Source organism: Cylas formicarius, unplaced genomic scaffold (genome assembly GCF_029955315.1).
Source record: "Cylas formicarius isolate icCylForm1 unplaced genomic scaffold, icCylForm1.1 PGA_scaffold_10__41_contigs__length_53128322, whole genome shotgun sequence".
Taxonomy (NCBI): Eukaryota; Metazoa; Arthropoda; class Insecta; order Coleoptera; family Brentidae; genus Cylas; species Cylas formicarius.
In genome coordinates, this window is record NW_026844214.1 from 226648 (window position 1) to 246637 (window position 19990).

General features: G+C 33.3%; 1 protein-coding gene across 10 annotated transcripts in view; it reads right to left on the reverse strand.

Annotated features, from left to right (window-relative positions):
* LOC132708257 (multiple C2 and transmembrane domain-containing protein) overlaps positions 1-19990 on the reverse strand; it is a 60542-nt gene that overhangs the window by 20889 nt on the left and 19663 nt on the right. For 4 of the 10 annotated variants that reach the window (XM_060680455.1, XM_060680456.1, XM_060680453.1 and 1 more), the window contains exons 4-5: positions 7853-7962; positions 42-159 (exon numbers count right to left, since the gene is read on the reverse strand). In XM_060680455.1, the coding sequence (XP_060536438.1) occupies positions 42-159; positions 7853-7962 (228 nt within the window). Of the gene's footprint in view, positions 1-41; positions 160-7852; positions 7963-14401; positions 14688-17410; positions 17521-19990 lie in introns of those variants that run through there. The other 6 variants (XM_060680454.1, XM_060680457.1, XM_060680463.1 and 3 more) reach the window with 5 other exon arrangements.

A 19990-nucleotide genomic window follows, 5' to 3' on the forward strand; every position in this document is an offset into this window, starting at 1 on the left:
ACGACAGATTCTCATCCCCATAAATTTGCGATAAAACATACCATTTTTATCCATGGCGACCAACCCCTGTCCTCTTCGTAGATAAATCCTAAGCTGGAAGAACGCATATTGACGCAACGTCGCTTCTTTTCTTCGTGTGATTTCATCGTTTGATGTTTGCTGCAATATTTATACTGAATTTATTACACAAACATTATTAAATATTATTTACGTCTGAAGTCTCCCATAAAAATATTTTTTAATGGAATGGATGTGTAAGTAACATTGTTGCAAGATAGAGGTGACAGGCAAGGTTTTTCCAATATTATCCAAAAAAATTCGAAAGATAAATTTCTATTCAAATTTAAAATTTCCCTTACTCATATTCTCACTAAATTTATTTAATTAATTTTGTCGTATTTGCCAATTTGAAAATTGCGAATGTATGCTTGAAAATTTTTAAATAATATTTTTACTTAACCACTTCGTTCAATATTTTTGTACTCTTCGTGTAGACATACATAGGGAATCTCATTTTTAAAACAAGCATTTTATCATATCCTCTAATTTGGTGGATATACTGTGCATACAGAATGTCTTAAAATACGATACAACAAATTTAAGTGAATCAGCCAAATATACGTCTTAATTGTTTTGTTTTCAAGGCAAAAATTGTCAAATTAAGAGATTCTTATTAATTTTTACACAACATCGATAAAATCTGTTCCTTATGCCAGAAAATAAGCATTCCCAGTGTTATGAGAATGATTTTAAAATTTGTGAGATATTAACAACAATTTTTTTTTTTAGGAGGTTCAGTATACAGGCAACGGTTTTTATTTTTTTATGTTGAAGACGATTGCTTGATCTTACAAAAATCTAAATGCTAAATGAATTGTTATCAGTGAAATTTGACACAGAATTCGAAAATATGATGGTGTGTGTGGACATTTTTCTTCCAATACCTGATTTTTAAATAAATTTGTTCCATATTTTAGACGTTCACTGTATCATCGGACTTTGGAATTATCCTAGCAATTCCAAACATATTTAATAGACCGCGTAAATTTATATCTAAAACCGGAATGAAATAATCCACGGTTGAAAATGGTTACTTTGTATTTTCTGTTTAAGTGGCCGTAGAGTTTAAACGGTTAGACCTAGTCCAAAGTCAATGCCACCTTCCTGGCATAACTTTTTGTCATGAGTTAATTGGCATTCTCTTCCGGTATAAATGAAAGCCAATAAATCGACGGCCCTGAAAATATTTTAGTTCGATAGAACATGACAGACCAACCAAATTGTCAGTTAATTGCAGATATAAAGTAAAAGTCAAATTTAACACAAAGTCAATACAAGTTTCAATCTAGATAATTTTTAATTATAATAAAATTATATAAAATAAAATATATTTAAATATAAACTATATATAAAATATAGTTCCTCGCTAGGAAACAAATTTGATATTCTAATTATTTATTAATTTTTTGTATCCATCATTATTCTTTTACTGCTAAAGATGTGTCGGATGAATGATTCCCATATTGGTTTTATTTTTTTTTTTTTTTTTTTTGATACAACGATTGATTGCAAGCAAAAATGTATTTGTAGCAGTTTTAAGACTCTTTCGTACATTTTTCAATTAAGATGAGAAAGTTTGCTTCTAGATTCTCCGATTTGATTGCATCTGAAATAATGTTAGAAGTTTCAGAAAGAGGAACTCTACGTTGAAAAGTTGAAAAATAATAAATTAAACCAAAATCTAAACAAATAACTCAGGCAGTTCAAAAATTGTAGAAACTAACCGGCTGCTAATAGAGAGAAAAAAATCGAACCTGGAAACAAAAATGCGTGAAATAGAAAAATTAATAGTAGTGCAGTGCATGGAAGCCTGCAGATAATGCTGTAAATCAAGGAACAAACCAATCCTAAGATATCTCAACCACGATTAATAAACAGGAATTTAAAAGGGCTTTAGATTCAATGAAAAATTGAAGATAATTAAAATACGGAGGTGAATTATTTCTAGAGAGATGGACTCATTTCATGAACTATCAGCCGAATGGAAAATCTCCTCAACAGCTTAATGTGTATGACAATAGGTTACAACATAAATTGCGGTCAGAAGTTGGTAAGTGAATAGTAGATCAGAGCAATTTCTTCACTTTACAAAAAATTTAAGACAATTTCAACAACTCAAGAAGTTCATGTAGTCTTTATTGATCTTAACAAACCTTGGGATAATGTATCCAGGAACAAACTATGGGAGGCTTGGTGCAAGTCCAGACAATGTCTAGGAACGACAGCGAAGCGAATTCGATTTGGTTTAATAGACATGTTTTCAATAAAAAGAAGTAGAGGCAGTGCTGTGTTACGGGTACGAGACATAGAATAATACCAAATAAGATGGAGTATCTGCCGCCCCAGAGTTTCTAAACTGGTCAAATAAGCCAGAAAAGTGTTACTTGAGAAATAATTAACAAAACTTCTTCTTCTTCTTCTTCTTATTCCTACGTTAAGTCCAATGACTTGTGTTTACTGGCTAATATTTAATCTTATTTGTGATTCTGATGACCAGCTATCTCGCCATCTTTTTTGTGGTCTTCCTCTTGATCTTTTCCCTCGGGTTTTCCATCTCTTTTGATCTTTGGTAATCTGTGCTCTTCCATTCTCGTTTCGTGTTGATTCCAATTTCTTCTTCTCTCTCGTCCCCATCTTACTATATCTTGGATATTACATTGTTGCCGGATATCTTCGTTTGTTACATGGTCTCGTCTATTATGCATCTTAATGTTTTCATTTCAGATGTTCTTAGCGCTTGTTTTGTTTTCTATGTATCGGCTCTTGTTTCTATGGCATACGTAAATAATGGTCTTATACATGTTTTATAGACTCTTGTTTTCGTTTCTATTCCTAGATGTTTATTTCTCCACACTATATATATACAGGGTGCGCCGCCAATTAAAAAAAAAACTGTAGAATGGGTTCCCCTATTATTGAAAATTGGCGATAATTTCAAATCTGTATTTTAGATGTCAGTTTCTTTTACACGACGATACAGCCCATATAGACAGCTTAAACATTTGTATTTACGCTTTTTAAGTATTGTGCAGGGTGTTCGCGATATTCCGTGCAATATTAAAAAACTTAATAAGTACTCCAAATTTGCAGCTAACGACTTCAGACTTGGGAGAGAAGTAGTAGACGGGACGCGCATTTAGACTATTTAAATTGGGAGCAATAAAATAACACGAAGTATTTTTTTTTTGAATTTTTTTTATGGTTATTTTGGCATCCAGAGAAACATCTTTTCGTCCAAAGCCATTCATCCGATCTGAAAAATTTACGCTATAATTTGTTGCAAGCATTTTATTGATTATATACAAGGTGTTTAAGTTATGGACAAAAATCTAAAAACCCTGAAAATTCTTGTTTTAGAGAGTAAATTATTAATCGTAAACCAAAATTCGTACAAACAATAACTAATCCGTTCAAACAGCGTTATAGGCCGTATCAAGGGCTACAATTTTTGTATTTACAGTTTTCGTCGCTGTTCGAGATATTTGAAAAAATCCAAATGAAAATCACCATTTCTCGCCCTCAATCTAGACGCGATGACGGCATTTACAATTAGCACGTACCGAATGGTACCATTTACTTCATTGGAAAAAAAACTAAGGAGATCCTGACCTATATCCTCTATTTCGAACATTGTTGGAATTATATACAGGGTGCGTCGTTTGTGGGCAAAAAATTCTAATAGATCTTATAAATTTCCGCTTTTGTGGATGAATACCTAGAACATTATTTTTATTTTCCCTGTATTTTATTTATTTTGACTGATATTGCAAACTAGAATAGATTGCCTTAAGCAGAATCACAAATCCTCAAGAATTCTTCTTCTTTTGTTCTCGTATTGCGTTTTTCACGTGTTTTTCTGTTATTATCCAATTTGAGCCAATTGTTTCTGCTTTGTCTTGAGCGTTATTTCCTTATGAGTTGTATAGATTTTCAAAGTATTTTGTGCATTCTTCCATTTTTATTGAGTTAATCTTTATGTATTCATTTATAGGTCTTTTAGTTGATCGTAATAATTTCCGCGCACTTTTCTGACTTCCATAAAAATCATGCTCGATGTCTTTCGTGAATCTTTCCCAATATTCCTCTTTGATGGTTTTATCCTTGCATTCACCCTGTTTCTGGTTACTATATAGTTTGCGTGTTCTTCTGGTGTTTTGTTTCTTCTATATTTTAAGTACGCGTCTCGTTTTTCTTTGCATATGACTTTTACCACTTCTGTAAACCAGTTTTTGTTAACTTTTTTGTTATTTCCATTAATCTTTCTTGTTCCAAGTGCTCTTATTATGTTGTTTGTTATTTTTTTCCAGCATTGTTCTACATCATCGTCATGTGTTATTTTGTTTTCTTCTGTTTTTAATTCTAGTCTGTTTTGATACAGATTTTTTGTCCTTTCGTTATTCCATATTAGTTTTCTCTATGTATTCTGGTTGCATTTTCAAAATGAAACTTGAGAAAAAAAAATTTAGCAGCTGAACGAGGCTAATGAACTTACCCCGTATCAATTATGTAAATAAAATTATTTAAATTCGTCCGTGCGAAAGCCGCAGACCGCAGTTCGTGCGTTTTGACATTAAACAAAACACGAAAATCGAGCCGTAATTGCACAGGCAACGCGAGTTATGGCGTCAACCCGGTTTAAGCTGATCGGCTATTTCGAGCAACAGCCTTATGTACGTGGCACCGGGTCTCCAATAAATGAAAACATCGAAAATTATTTAGGTGTGCCAAATTGCCTGACTCGCTTCGCAGCACAAATCACTCGCACGGATTGACGAACGACTGACTGGTAAGCGAGAAAATTGAGGAAGCACGATCAATCTGCCAATCTGTCAATAAATTAGGTTAGGTTTGCCGTTCTAGACCGCAGTTTTCGGGTTTCACGAGGCTCTACTTGATATACAGAGTGTCCAGGGAAAATGGATGCAAACCAATAGAACTTTACAGTTTAGTTAAGTAAGAAAGGGGTAGTAAGAAGTAAGTCTAATTTAAACCAGCCGTTTGAGGCGACTTTTAATGATTTTTTAAAATTTTATTTTAATAATAGGATGACCAATATTAGCGTTTTAAATTTCAACTTCGTTTGTAGAGAATAGTTTGTTAGAAAAATTCACTATGTAAAAAGCAACAACTTTTACAGCTGTTTTTTACAATTATCATACATAGCCGAATGGGACTTTCTCTTTTCAGTGTCACTAAAATGTTTGACAAAGATCAGTCCGATGAGATATACATAAAAGTTTTGCTTTGCATTGCCATTTCATTGGAGAAGACGGTGTGTAAAAATCGGTATATATGTATATCTCTTGTTGTATTTGTGACAGCGACCATATTAATTGAGTAATTCCAAACAAAAGAGTTAATACCCACATAGCCGTACATCTCTACTTTTGAGAGTCATTGAGTTAAATTTTGAGGTACTATTTTTAGGCATATTTAAAAAAAAATCAATTTTTTGTTTCTTAATGAGAGAAAGTTATAAAATGTAAATTTTGCCATGACAATGCGCATTCCAGTTCTTAAAACCTACGCAGGACTTTCTAGAGGTAGGTAGTTTAATAAAATAATAAATATATCAACAATTATTTATAATAATAAATAATTATTCTAAAATCAAGTAAATACAGTCGAAACTCTATATAGCGAAATTGAAGGGACTGCTTTTTTCTCGTTACTAAAAGCTTTCGTTATAAAGACTTATAGGCACTTTTTTATAGATATTTTAACGTATACTGAGCAACATTTTATATAAATATTTGAGAACAACATTTAATGTTTCAAATAATCGTGGATTAATGCATAGCTTTGTATGGAGACCTAATAGTACAAAAAATTTTGTTCGTAATACAGAATTCTACGTTATACAAAGTTTCGCTATAGGGAATTTTGATTGTACAAACTTTTATACTAGCGAAAATAATTTGAAAATGCATAAATTGTAATAAATACGGAAGTGTAGAGAAATAATAATGGACACTACACTTACTCCATTTTCCCTCTTGCTAGAGGGTTTCAACGTCCCACGTGTGATTAATTCAGTTTTGAAGCGGTTTCGTACAAAGAAGTTGAAATTAACTTTTATATCTACAGCAGCCTTTTTTTCCCTTTCTGAAATTACTTCTTATTTAAACTAACCAAATGAATGATGCCAGTTTTTTTCCAAGAGAAGGTGGCTATTTTGTGAAATTTAAGTGGTAACTGCCATCCGTCACTATAATAGAGCCAAGAGTAGAACCAATAGAAGAAGTAGACCCAATCGTAGAAATAGTCTCGAAAACCTTCAACATTAATGTCTTCATAGTAGTCTCCATGCCGTTTCGGTTGAAATGCTGGTAAGCCACCATCCACAAATTCAGTTTTGGTACCAACGTAAGTAATTTTTTACTTTTTTCCAGCGTGTTTTTACTCCAACGGACTATTCCATGAAAGCTTGCCTCAAATGTGTCAAGATAGGTATTTCTATTTCAAGTAAAACGACTGTATTATTTGATAAGCTATGTATTAATCCACTCTGTATAACGAATATCTCACTCTCTATACCGAAAGAAAAAATTTGAAGATTTGTATCGGGCAATGTTGCAGTGGTTCCAACAGCAACGTTTTAAAAATGTACCGCTCTCTGGTCCTATCGTAAAACTAAAAGCAGAAAAGTTTGCTGGCTGGAAAAGACGTGGCCAAGACTAGCAACTAGTTGACGACATTTTTAATGCTGACGAAACTGGGATTTTTTACAAAATGACGCCAGATAAAACTCTTAAATTTCGAAGCGAAAGGTGTGTGGGTGGAAAACTTTCAAAAGAACGTATACCAGTGTCAGTAGCTGCCAATATGAATGGGAGAGAAAAAACATAGCTAGTCGTGATTGGAAAATCAACTAACCCACGATGTTTTAAGAACATCAAAGTCACTTACAAGGCAAACAAGTCTGCATGGATGACATCGCAAATTTTTGAAGAGGAGATACGGAAATGGGATGTAGAATTAAAGGGGAGGAAACTCTTAGATAACTACCCAGAACGTTCCCATATTCCAAATCTACGGAATATCGAATTGGCATTTGTTCCAGCCAACACAACAAGTGTACTACAGCCGATGGACCAGAGCGTAATAAAAAGTCTTAAGAGTCGATACAGGAAAAACATTTTAATTGAAATTTTACTTTAATATACTAGATGCAATCAATTTTATTAGTAAAACTTGGAACAAGATAATAGCAGAAATAATTCAACACTCCTATCGTCATGCAGAACTTATTACCGAGACAGAATGCGAACAGGACTTAATACAATAGCAGACTTGACAGAGGAAGCCATATTACAACAAGCAAGAAAGAGTGAGGAAGAGCACCAAGAGGAAAAAGGAAGATGAAGAAGTTGATCTTGGACCACCACCAACCATTCAAAAAGCCCCTATATTCAGTTAAGCTGCTAGAGAAATTTTTTATGTAACATGGGGAAGATGCTCCTCTCGAAGAAATGGTGAAAATACAAGCCAAAGTACCAGATGCGTATTTGCATACTAACTCATTATAAGGAAAACTCATTATAACGAAAAAAAAGCAGTCCTTTCAATTTCGCTATATAGAGTTTCGGCTGTAGTTAATTTAAGTCGTTGTTAGTGCTTTGAGCTAGTGGTTAACAAATTGGCCTGTCACTCTACGTTGGGGTGAAACAAAAAATACGTGTGCATGGAAATTATAGGGAATATTGAAGGTGGTATATGAGAAAAAGAAAATCCGGAGACCATTGTTCTAATTTAATGATGTTTTAATGGAAATATCACTAATTAAACTTACAGGTAACAGGTCAAGGCCAGCCACTGCTCCTAGGTTGGGCACCCTGGGCCTAGGGGAACTGCCTGGTGAATAGCTGGAGTCTCCGCCTGTACGGCTCAAGGGAGAGTCTGCTGAAACGTGACGCATTAGTTTATTATCACACGCGACGGCAACTATGTCCGCTGGCAATTAATTAAAAAAAGTTGAGATAACGCGTTAAAAAAAAAAGCGAAACAATTTCTATAATTTAGTTGGGCTGTTTTCACAGGCCAACAAGCGCGTGCACACCAAATAAACTTTGCATAATAATGCGACAGTTATTGGTTCGTCGATGCGTGCGGGGCACTCATTATCTACTTATAAATTATTTTTGATCATTATTTGCTATGAAAAACTTCGTGCATGTTTAATGGGCGCAAATACCGGATGTCTGGTGGATAATATAAAATATTACGCCAACAATAAACAAGATTCGGGACGAGAAAGTGCGTTTCCCGCAATTCGAGACACATAATTTGTATATACAAGGTGTTTTCTAATTAAATGCCAGTAATTATGGAGGAGTTTTTTGGGTTCGTTTTATGGTTCATATGAACTTTGGGTAAAGCTTTCAAAAATAATATTTGTAATATTAATTTAGTCTCCAATCATTTCTAAAGAAATTTAATTTCTCCATTTCCTTCCATGCGATCAAAAAATAAAAACGTCTTCTCTGCACGGTCGTAACAATATCGTTAATATGACAGCACGCAGAGACTGATTATCATTATTATTTCTTATTTGAGTAATTGTCTATCTGTTTTATTAAAATACGTCAGAAAATCGATGTACTAATAAGAAGTACGTAAACTCTGAGGTGTATTTCTCAAATCTTTATAATTATTTCTTATCATTGTAGTAGGCTATTGTTAAGGCGGTTGTTTGACAGTTGTTTGACATCAGTTTTTAAATTCAGTTTTTTCGCGTCATATTAATTTGGTGTGGTAAATATCCGAGCACTGTTATTTTAAAAAAGAATGGTAGAGTTTACTAATTAAGAATTTGCAGATATGCATTCTTATTATATCAAGAGCGCTTTCTCAATGAGCAGACAGGCGAACATTTTCAAATATATGCACACCGTATGCCAAATAAAACGATCCAATCGGAATCTAGAAGGTACGAAAAAAAATTTCTTACAAAAATTTCTTGGACTGTGCTGAATATTACAGGGTGTCCTAAAAGTGTCTCCCCCGATATCAACTTTGTCATTTAAATGCAATAGTCTGTATATTCTGACATTTTTGCAATCCTTGGTTAAAACAAAGGTCGCTTTCTTAAAAAACTCCCATTCGAACTTTGCATAGTTTAGGCAGAAATTGAGGTTATGTGTTTTGTTTCATATTTTGATTCACTAGATTCACAGATACTTATCATATTAGTTTAATTTTTTCATCAAGTTGTGTCTCTTAACAGAGGTTTATTCAGAGGAGCACGTGTGCCTTTCTGGGATGCACATGTTGATGCGCCCATAAAGAGTATCCTTGTAGTAACAGTAACAAGCGAAACACGTTTCTGAAGTTGATTTGCAATAAAAACTGTTATAAATAATTTTGGCCAAAATAAGTGACTACTAGTGACTACTAAGACTACTGTGCGTCGTACGGATTTTACTTAAAAATAAAAAGTAATTTCTCCGAATCTGAAAAGTAAACAGGTTTAGGGCGTACGTATGTATACAATTTTCTTATTTGAATGTCATGTTGGTCCTTATTTTCAGACCTAAAGCCCGGCAATCTGAGGGAAACCATTATAAAGTATTGAACTGAGGTGGCTTTTGCTTGATGAAAATCCATTTAACAAAATAAATAAGAACTAAAATTCCAGATTCTTACGAAATTATATATATTTACATGACAATTGTTTCGACAACACCTTGTCTTATCAAATATAATATTTACAAACTACCTGGTAAAATGAACGATTTTACTTTAATTTCGTCATTTTGTAGACCAAAACTTAAACATGGTGGCGTTGCTATTTTTTCAAGACCGCATATCAAATACAAATATCTAGATGTCGGCGGATTTGCTATTCAAACTCATGCAGAATTTTGTGCAGCGGAAATTATTGATAATAAGACTGTTTTACTTGCTCTTTACAGATCTTCTACTTCAGGCAATGTATCCATTTTTATTGATCATTTGAACAGAATGATAAGTTTTCTTCATAAACGTTATGACAACTTAATTATTGTTGGCGATTTTAACGTAGACTTAACACAAAAAACCTCACAATCAGAGGAGTTAAAAAATATATTCATTTCGTTTGGCTTAGAGTTCTTTGTAAAAGAACCTACCAGGAAGTCTAAATCAGTAGATTCCTGTTTGGACAATGTAATTTCCAATTTTCCTAGTGACCGGTTAAGTGTCCTAGTCTGTGACCCCGTTTTGTCAGATCATTTGGGACAATTAATAAAAGTTAATTCGTCAGTGCTTTGTCGTAATCATGATAAAATTAAAAGAAGGTTAATAAATAATAAACGTATAACTGCGTTCGGCAACAGTCTGGAGCACATTGAGTGGTCCAAACTTGTCAGTAACGAACAAAGTGGCGTTGAGTTTTGTTCTATGTTTATTGAACAACTTAGGGGAGCTGTCGACAGTTTCTTTCCCATTGTTAACTCTACCATCCATTGCTCGCCAATTAAATGGTTCAATGAAAACCTTAAACAAATGCGCCAGCATCTTTTATGCCTTAAAAAAAAATACCATAGTTCAAAAAGTAACCAAGACTTTCATGCTTACAAGCGGTTCCACAAAGAATATCGTCACACTATAAAGGTGGAGAAAAAGAAGACTTATGATGACATAATTCTGAGTTCAAATGATAAATCTAAAACGACATGGAATATTGTTAATTCGGAGAGACGGTCTAAGCACAGTAACTCTATTCAATCATCTATTACTCCGTTGGAGTTCAACAGATTTTTTGCTTCTGTGTCAGCGGAGATAACGAAAACCATCACACCTTCAGTAGTAGATGCTATGACCTACATCTCCAGATCATCTAGACCCAATTTCTCGTTTTTTATGTCGGCAGTTGTGGAGAGTGATGTTAGGGAAGCGATTTTAAAACTAAAAAACTCTCGTTGTCTTGACTATTATGGTCTAAATGCCAATATTATTAAGCAATCAATATCTTCACTTCTGAAACCTATTACGTTACTAATAAACAATAGCATTGAAGAGGGATGTTTTCCGGATGAATTAAAAGTGACAAAAATTCTTCCACTCCATAAAAAAGGGGATACTAATATCTTAGATAATTTTAGACCAATAGCAATCGTTCCTATCATTGGAAAAATTTTTGAGTCGATAATAAAAGATAAACTTATTGCTTACTTTGAGGGAAGGAAATTGTTAACAGATTCCCAATTTGGTTTTCGGTCAGGTAGGTCCACCATCCGTGCCTTATACACAGTGATTGAGCATGTGATTGATGGGTTTGAGGAGGGCCTGTCGACTTCGGTAACGATGTGCGACCTCACCAAGGCATTCGACTGCGTGGATACTAATATACTTCTGTCTAAACTTGAGTACTACGGAATTCGTGAAAATACCTTAGCCCTTTTAAAATCTTATTTGACCGGAAGAAAGCAATATGTTGTCTGGAATAATCGGGAATCCACTCTGTTGGACATTACTAATGGAGTGCCTCAGGGTTCCATCCTTGGTCCACTTTTGTTTATAATATATGTCAATGATGTAGTATTTGCAACAAATGCTGCTCGCAGTATACTCTATGCGGATGACACATCATTGATTGAATCGGAGAAAGATCTAACTAATTTAAATAAAAAGGCTGTCACTACACTCTCTATGATTGAGCACTGGTTCTCTGCTAATAAACTTAAATTAAATTCCGATAAAACAAAGACTCTAATTTTCAATACCAATCGAAGAAGTAAAAAATCTGAACCGGTCAAACTCCTTGGTGTTTACCTAGATGCGTTTTTAACGTGGTCGCCTCATATAGACTACCTGTGCGGTAAATTGTCATCTCAGGTTTTTGTTCTGAGACAACTGCGAGGTTCGATCTCGCAAAGCACTCTCCGTATAGTTTATTTTGCACTGTTTCATAGTATCTTATCTTATGGTCTACTACTGTGGGGGAACGCGACGGAGGCCGAGAGAGCCTTTAGATTGCAGAAGTCTGCGGTTCGGGTTCTTGGGGGTGTTCCGCCGTCCAGCCACTGCCGCCCAATATTCAAAGAATTGAAAATACTTACGTTACCATGTATGTTTATTCTCCAAACTTTAGTTGAAATCCACTCAAATTTGTCTGTTTTTCCGACTCATGGTGGATATCACAGTTACATGACGCGAACAGCTGACAATATCAAAACATTAAGATCGAGGTTGTGTACTACACAAAAAAATAAACTTAATCTAGAATTGTATAATATTTTTGCAAACACTATTTTTCGGTCCAAAAATATTGATATTAAACGACTTTCCATCAAAAAATTCAAACAATTATCAAAAAAGTTTTTTGAAGAGCATTGTTTCTATTCCATAAACGAATTTGTTACTTATCGGGCACAGTAGATCTAAATTATTTTAAGTTATTTTATAAATTGTTATTCTTTTGCTGACTTTAAAAATACGTTTTGTATTTGTAAATGGTCAATAAACGATATATATATATATATATATATATATATATATATATATATATATATATATATATATATATATATATACCGAAAAATGACAATAAAACCTTAATTACTGTTGTGAGAATTTAAGTTTAATAATGGAGAAGTATTTAAATCTAATTGATCCTTAAGCAATACATTTGAATGTCTCATTTTGTTAATCTCCATGGCTTCCAATAAATTTAATTTTTTACTTTTTGTGGCTGTATGCAAAATATCAAAATTGTCGTCAAAAATGTTTAAGGGTGTAGCAAAATTAGAATCTAGACTATTGTTTTTAAATGCTCTTTTATGTTCGTTAATGCGTTTCTTGAAGGATCTACCTATTTGTCCAATATAAATTTTAGGACAAGATCCGCTTTTCAACCTGTAAACAACTCAACGAAGTAATAACTAACTCCACAGTATTTAGTGACAAAGACAAGTATTTTTTAACAATCATGAATCCACAACCACCGAAATTATATTCCGAAATTATGTATTGATTTTACATAATGATAAAAAATTCAATATCGAGATTGAATAGGATAACTCTATTAATTTTTTAGACTTAAATATTACGAAAACGCAAAACAAATTAAATTTTTCCATTTACCATAGACCTTCACACACGGACACAGTCATACATAACAGCTCAGATCACCCTTATACACACAAAATGGCTGCATTTCACTCTTTTATACACAGACTTCTTAATACGCCACTCTCAAAAAAAATTACAACAAAGAACTTAATATCATTAAACAAATTGGACTGAACAAAGGCTGTCCATTATCGATAAAATTATAAATAAAACTCAAATCCAGATAGCAGTAAACTCTATTTATCTACATAGGAGAACCCAGTAAAAAAGTTTCAAAACATTTGTCAAAATGTGGTTTAAAAATAGCTTTGAGAACTAACAACACAGTAGGAAAATTTTTAAAACCCAATAAAACGATATGTCCAAAATCTCAAAAATCAGGTGTCTTCAGGTTAAAATGCGGAACTTGTACTAAAATTTATATTCGACAAACAGGTAGATCCATCAAGAAACGCATTAACGAACATAAAAGAGCGATTAAAAACAATAGTCTAAATTCTAATTATGCTACACATTTAAACACAGAAAAACACATTTTTGACGACAATTTTGATATTTTACATACAGGCACAAAAAATAAAAAATTAAATTTATTGGAAGCCATGGAGATTAACAAAATGAGACATTCAAATGTCGTGCTTAACGATCAATTAGGTTTTATTGCCCTTTTTCGGTATATATAGTAACAGGTAGTTTGTAAATATTACATTTGATAAAGATACGGTGTTGTCGAAACAATTGTCATGTGAATATATATAATTTCGTGAAAATCTGAACTTTTAGTTCTTATTTATTTCATTTTAAAATACTATAAGTGCGCTTCACTATCGGTAGAGCCCACGAATTTAATATTTTTATTATTATTGGTATTATTAACCCGCACATACAGCTTTTAAATTGTCTTTTGAACATTGGAAGTGACGATAGTGCTAAATCTAAACACCAAATATGGCCGCTGCAATACTAAACAAAGCAATTAAGAGGCGTGCGTAGACCGTAATACAGCGGCAAAGTTTACAATGCAGGAAAAACTCATTAAGTTTTTAACGTGACACTACGCAAACAGTTTGACGGCTTAGTTGGAGATAATTATCGCTTGTTTGCGTTGCTTGGGCTTTGAATCTCCTCTGAGCTTTGTTGATTTAAGAGACTTACGTTTCCTTTGTGTACTCGGGAAAGGTTTGCAAAGGTGGGAAACGTGTGTAGCTTAAATCTTTACCAAACATCTACGCAGTTTTGGAGAAAACACGTTGGATTTTTCTCTAACTCTGACTAAAATATACCGTACCTACGTCTATTCCGATGCACTGATAAAACACTTTCGTTGTATATAAAAGCACCCGTTCCATGCTAACAAAAATATTACGACCCGCGACGACAACCAAAGCGACTAAATGCCACAAAAGTTCGCGCCAAACCGGGAAATTGGCTATAATTATCAAAAATTATAACTTACGCCTCTAATGGAAACAAGTAGTTTAATTTGCGTACCAAAGTTTCGCTTCCTACCAAAACAACGTACTTAAAACATATTATTGAGTTCTTTTATTGTTCCCGATTGTAAATGTAAATGTTCGTTTTCCTTAGAATATAAACTTAATTTTGCCACATTTTTTTTAACCAAACAATTCGAAATTACTTCGAACCGGAACTCTTAGCACTACTTTTGGAATTTTGAAAAATTGAAGTTGACAGACTTGGAATCTTAAGTACAACTCAGAGCTAAAGCTTTTCTCCAATCTCATGGCTTTTTAAATTTGAGAAACATTTTTTTTTTTTAAATGACTGTTGGATCATGTTAGAATGATTCCTTTTGGTTAAGCACAATGCTTTTGTGTTAAAGATAATCCACTTTTTTTAAATAAAATGCTATTAATATTTTAAAAAATTCTAATTATTCAATTGATTTTGATTTTTTTTTTTGCGTTTTTTACATTTGAGAAACCAAAATTGGAAATTTTTATTGCGGAAGTGGTAAATATTTAATGCCTTGACCTATCCATGGCGAAAGTAAATTATACAGGATGTTCACAATGACCATCAAAAAATTAATTTTTTTTCATTGAACTTTTATTAGGTTGGCGATTTAATTGTATTTTGATTGTGATTGTATATATGTATTGTATTTTATAAATGTATCACTTCATATATATATATAACTTTATTACAAAATTTATTAGTTCAGACGTTTTTCTGCTACACCTTGTTTTTTTTATATTAAATCTAACTAAGGCATTATAATATATTATTCTAAGTTTTTTCTTAGAAATGAATTATTTGAATTCAATATAAAATTAACTAGTAATGTAAGTAAATAGAAATTACTAATTACAAACGATTCCTAATCCTCGTAAACATATATGGTTTCAATTTTTGTAATAAAAGTCGTATATATGAAATGATTCCAAATTCAATAGTGCTAAATACAGGGTGTTACATGAAAAAAATAGTTTTTATATATATAGATTTAATAATATCAATTCCAAATTTTAGTTTTCAATCATTTTTCCAAAGTTGGTTTCTGTCCTGGCACAAAGGAACACTCTGTATACATAAAAAGGATATAAAATCGAAAAAAAACTTATGAATAAACTGTTACCACTAAGTCTACGAAGAAAAGTAGCAATGAACCCACATTATATACCACGTAGTATAAAATCTGCACAAATATTTCTTCTTCTCCAACGTAGATGCATATTGCAGTTGGAAAAGTATAACGCGTCCTTTCTTGGGCAACCTTGTATATATATTCGCGGTGTTAAGGGGCCTGTATATTATCTTTTTGATATTGAGTGGGTTTTATAAACTGGCATCACGAAGAAAACGATGGGTAAGTCGATTGCAGGCACCTGACTATAGATATTAAGTAGAGATAGTCCTGGATTTTCCACACGTCCTGGTTCAAAATTTTTTTGAAAATAGTAAATGGTTTTCGAGAATATAAGTTTTTTCTAAAACCATGCAGTGCGCCGTAATAACGATTTCAATATGGATTTTTTCAAATATGCAAATACAAAAATTGTACGCCCCATATGACACCGTTTGAACTGATTAGCCCATATTTTTTACGATTTTTGATTTGCGGCTAATAATTTACTCTGTAAAATAACAATTTTCTAGATCTTTTAGATTTTTGCCTATAATTTGAAAACCCTGTATATAATCGAAAAAATGCCCGAAATAAATGTTATTGCTCTGGATCTTCTGCGTCTGCCTGTTAAAAAATTTTGCCAATCGGATGAACGATTATGGAGGAAAACATATTTGCCTGGAAGCTAAAATTACCGAAAAAAAATTTTTTTTAAATACTTGGTAAAATTTGATTGCCCCCAATTTCTACCGCTTAAATGTGGACACGGAGTTTTACTTCTCTGCTAAATTTCAAGTTGATATCTGCAAATTTTGGGACACTTAAGATATTTCTCATTTAGCACGGAATATCGGGAACACCCTGTACAATGGGTGAAAACCTTAAATACAAAAGTGAGATCTGAACCATAGTCTTTCAGTTATAACCAATTTTCAATTTCAAATTTCAATTCAATTTCAAACCCATTTTTCAGTTTTTTTGAATTTGCGGCGTACCCTGTATATTTTTGAAATATTGTCAAGAATAAAAGTTTATAGAACCGTATCTTTTGCCTCTTCTGGTTCAAGAATTTTTTTGGTTTCGTAAACAGTTTTTGAAAAAATATGTTTTTCGTAGACCCTCGCACACGCGACTTTTTATTTTTTTTTAAATACTTCCCGACCCTCCAACCCCCCTCATTTTCAATAGGTTTGGTTACGGGGCAGAACTGCATATATGTGCCAAATATGAAGTCCAAGGGTCCAAAAAAGAGTCTAAAATCTCGAAAAAAAGATGGATACCGGCGTCGGATCAGGGCCATTTCTTATAAACTTGTGTGCCTCGTGGAGGGTTAAAAAGGAAGCAAATTTCAATTTTGTAGATCCAACGGTTCGCAAGTTATTCATGGAAAATCAAAAGACGAGAACGGAGATTGGACAAAGAGAAAACAAATTTTTTTTTCGACTGTGATCATTTCTATACCAACGGCGATCCCATAGGACCTACCGTTACCGAGATATAAAATTTTTATACGAGCGTAGATACTTTCGAAAAAGAGAGCTAGTAATTAGAGTTATTTATTACGATTGTTTCAATGCATAAACATATCTCAACTTTTCGCTTTCAATCCCCCCAAGAAACACCGGTAATTTTAAAAGAGAAGTTAATCAAAAACTCTCCTTAATTTCTGAAAAACGGCACACAATCAAAACTTTGGATTACACTCACCGGTATTATCATCCTCGAGAAAATCGGTAACCATATTTGCACAAAAGCGAGTAATAAATAATAATTTTTGACGTCAAGTATACATAGTACCGACACTATAATCACACACGGACGAAACTAAAGCGCTACATGTTGATTACCGCTCATTTTCCATTAACAATTAAGAAGCGATGTTAAGCAGGCTCGTAACATGCAAACACCATTAGACAAAAGCCCGTAAACTCGTGTCATGTGTTTTTTTTTTTACTATATGGACGGATTCGTCACCCAGAGTTACAAGATATCCACACTCGTACCTTTTACAACAGTTTTGGCTATAGTTTAAAAAAAAATTCATGCAAGAGTGTCCTTGAGGCAAGTTCACTAAATTACTAATTAATATTTGTTAGGAATTATGTAAATATTAACGCAAAATATCATTTTCTAGTTTATTAGCTAGAAATTTCTAAAACTTAACTGTAATTTTACTCCATTTTTATAAATATAAATTAATATTAAAATGCTGATTTTGTGTAAACAACGTACGACTGAAATTTTAAATATTCAAACGATAACAGCGCGCAATTATCAAAAATGTAAGAGATAATCATTCTGACAGTTTAAAAGCAAACATAAAGTTTAAATTGAACCAGAAAGCAACTAAAACGGACATAAATGTTTGACAAAAGTTGCAATGTGTTTATTTCTTCTTGTTTCTCTATATTAGGCACTTCTGCCTGTTTTACTCCAATGTAATTTTATATTCCTCCGACCGGCAGACGATTTATCTCTTGCTATACTCACTATCCGTGGTTCAGACATTCTATCTATATGTTGAGTCCATTCTTGCTTTCTATTTCTTGTCCAGGTGTTAATGTTTTCAATTCCACATATGTGTCTTATGTTTTCGTTTCTCTTTTTATGCCACAGTGTGTTTCCTGCTTTTTTCGTAATGTTTAGGCATCTTGATCTTGCATATTTGATGTTCATTAGATGCTTTATAATTTGGTTATGACATTCCAGCTTAAATCTAATTGTTTCTTTAGAGATTACGAGTGATTTAGTTTGTTTTGGAAGATATTTTCATGTTAAATTTCTTTGCATCGTCGACGTATGTTATTACTTCTCTTATTATTTCGTCTAATATAATATTAGATGATACAGGGCTTAGTGAGTCTCCTTGCTTAATACCTTTAGTTACATCTATGTACTCGGTTAGCTCCGGATTTACTCTAACTTCTATATTATTTCTTTTGTATATATTTTCGATTAGATTTATTATATCAAATGGGATATTTCTGTTATAAAGTATATGTATCGCGCCCTGTAGCTGCACTCTATCAAATGGTTTTTCTAAGTCTATGAAGCATTGTACTCAATTGATTTTTCTCTAATTTGTCTAATTCTGAAACCTTGTTGTTCTTCAGAGAGTTTTACAAGTGGAGTTATTTTGTTGGCGTAGGAGGTTAATTCCTCGACAGTTATTTGGATCAGTTTCCTCCCCCTTTAATAAAATGGTACCATTATCCTTATCATCCAGTCTTCCGGTATTTCGGATCTTCGTATTAACTTGTTAGTTTCGAAAAATCGAAAATATACGCGCTTGGTAACGAAACATGTCTCGGCAACTGTAGGTCCCAGGGGACCGCCATTGGTACAGAAATGATCAGCGACGAAAAAAAAACTTTTTTTTTTCTGTTCTCCTTTTCTCTGTAGGCCTGGCATTAATTGGCTATATCTTTTGAACGGTTTGCAACATGGCCTTTAAATTTGGCTCCTTTTAAGCCGTGCTCGATCTACACAAACCAATAAAAAATGAGTCTGATCAAACGAAGGCGTCCTTTTTTTTAGATTTTCGACTGTTTTTTGGACATTGCTATGAAACGAGATAAGTGTCCTAAATTTGAAGCCATCCACTTGAAATTTGACAGATATATAGCGCTTAGCTCCGTAACAAAGCCTATTGAAACTGGGGGGCTGGGGGGTCGGGAAGTATTTCAAAAATTTAAAAACCGCAATTGCAGGGTACTGAGAAAAAAATCATTTCTCCAAGATGGTACATGCGATTAAAAAAATTCTTTAACCGAACGACACGCAAGATCCGGGCCAAAAACTTTTATTCTTGATGATTTTTTAAAAATGTACAGGGTGCGTCGGTAATTTGCAAAAAACTGAAAATTGAGCTTGCTGAAACTTTCAAGGCTTGAAAGACGGTATACAGTGTGTGTCCACAATAAAATTACACCGATTTTGCGAAAGTTCCATAATGGTCCGCAGGAGCACGATAGAAAAACAATGCGTTCCTCTAGGACAAGAATCCGCGCTACGCGCCACGAACTTGCAATCTTGTTTAAAAACGCTGTTAGTTCTCTAATTAGCTTGGGAACGGCGTACTTCAATAATTCGTTCTGTACTCAGGTCTAAATGGAAATAAACAGTTTTTGAATTTGAATATTCATATAGAGTTTTCTAATGAATCATAAAACCGATAGCGAATCTTTCGAAGTCTTCAAAGGATGGATCCCTGCCAAGTAGGAATTCGATGCTTGAAAAAATTCCGATTATAAGAGTGTCTTACGTCAATACAAATTCGCAATTCTC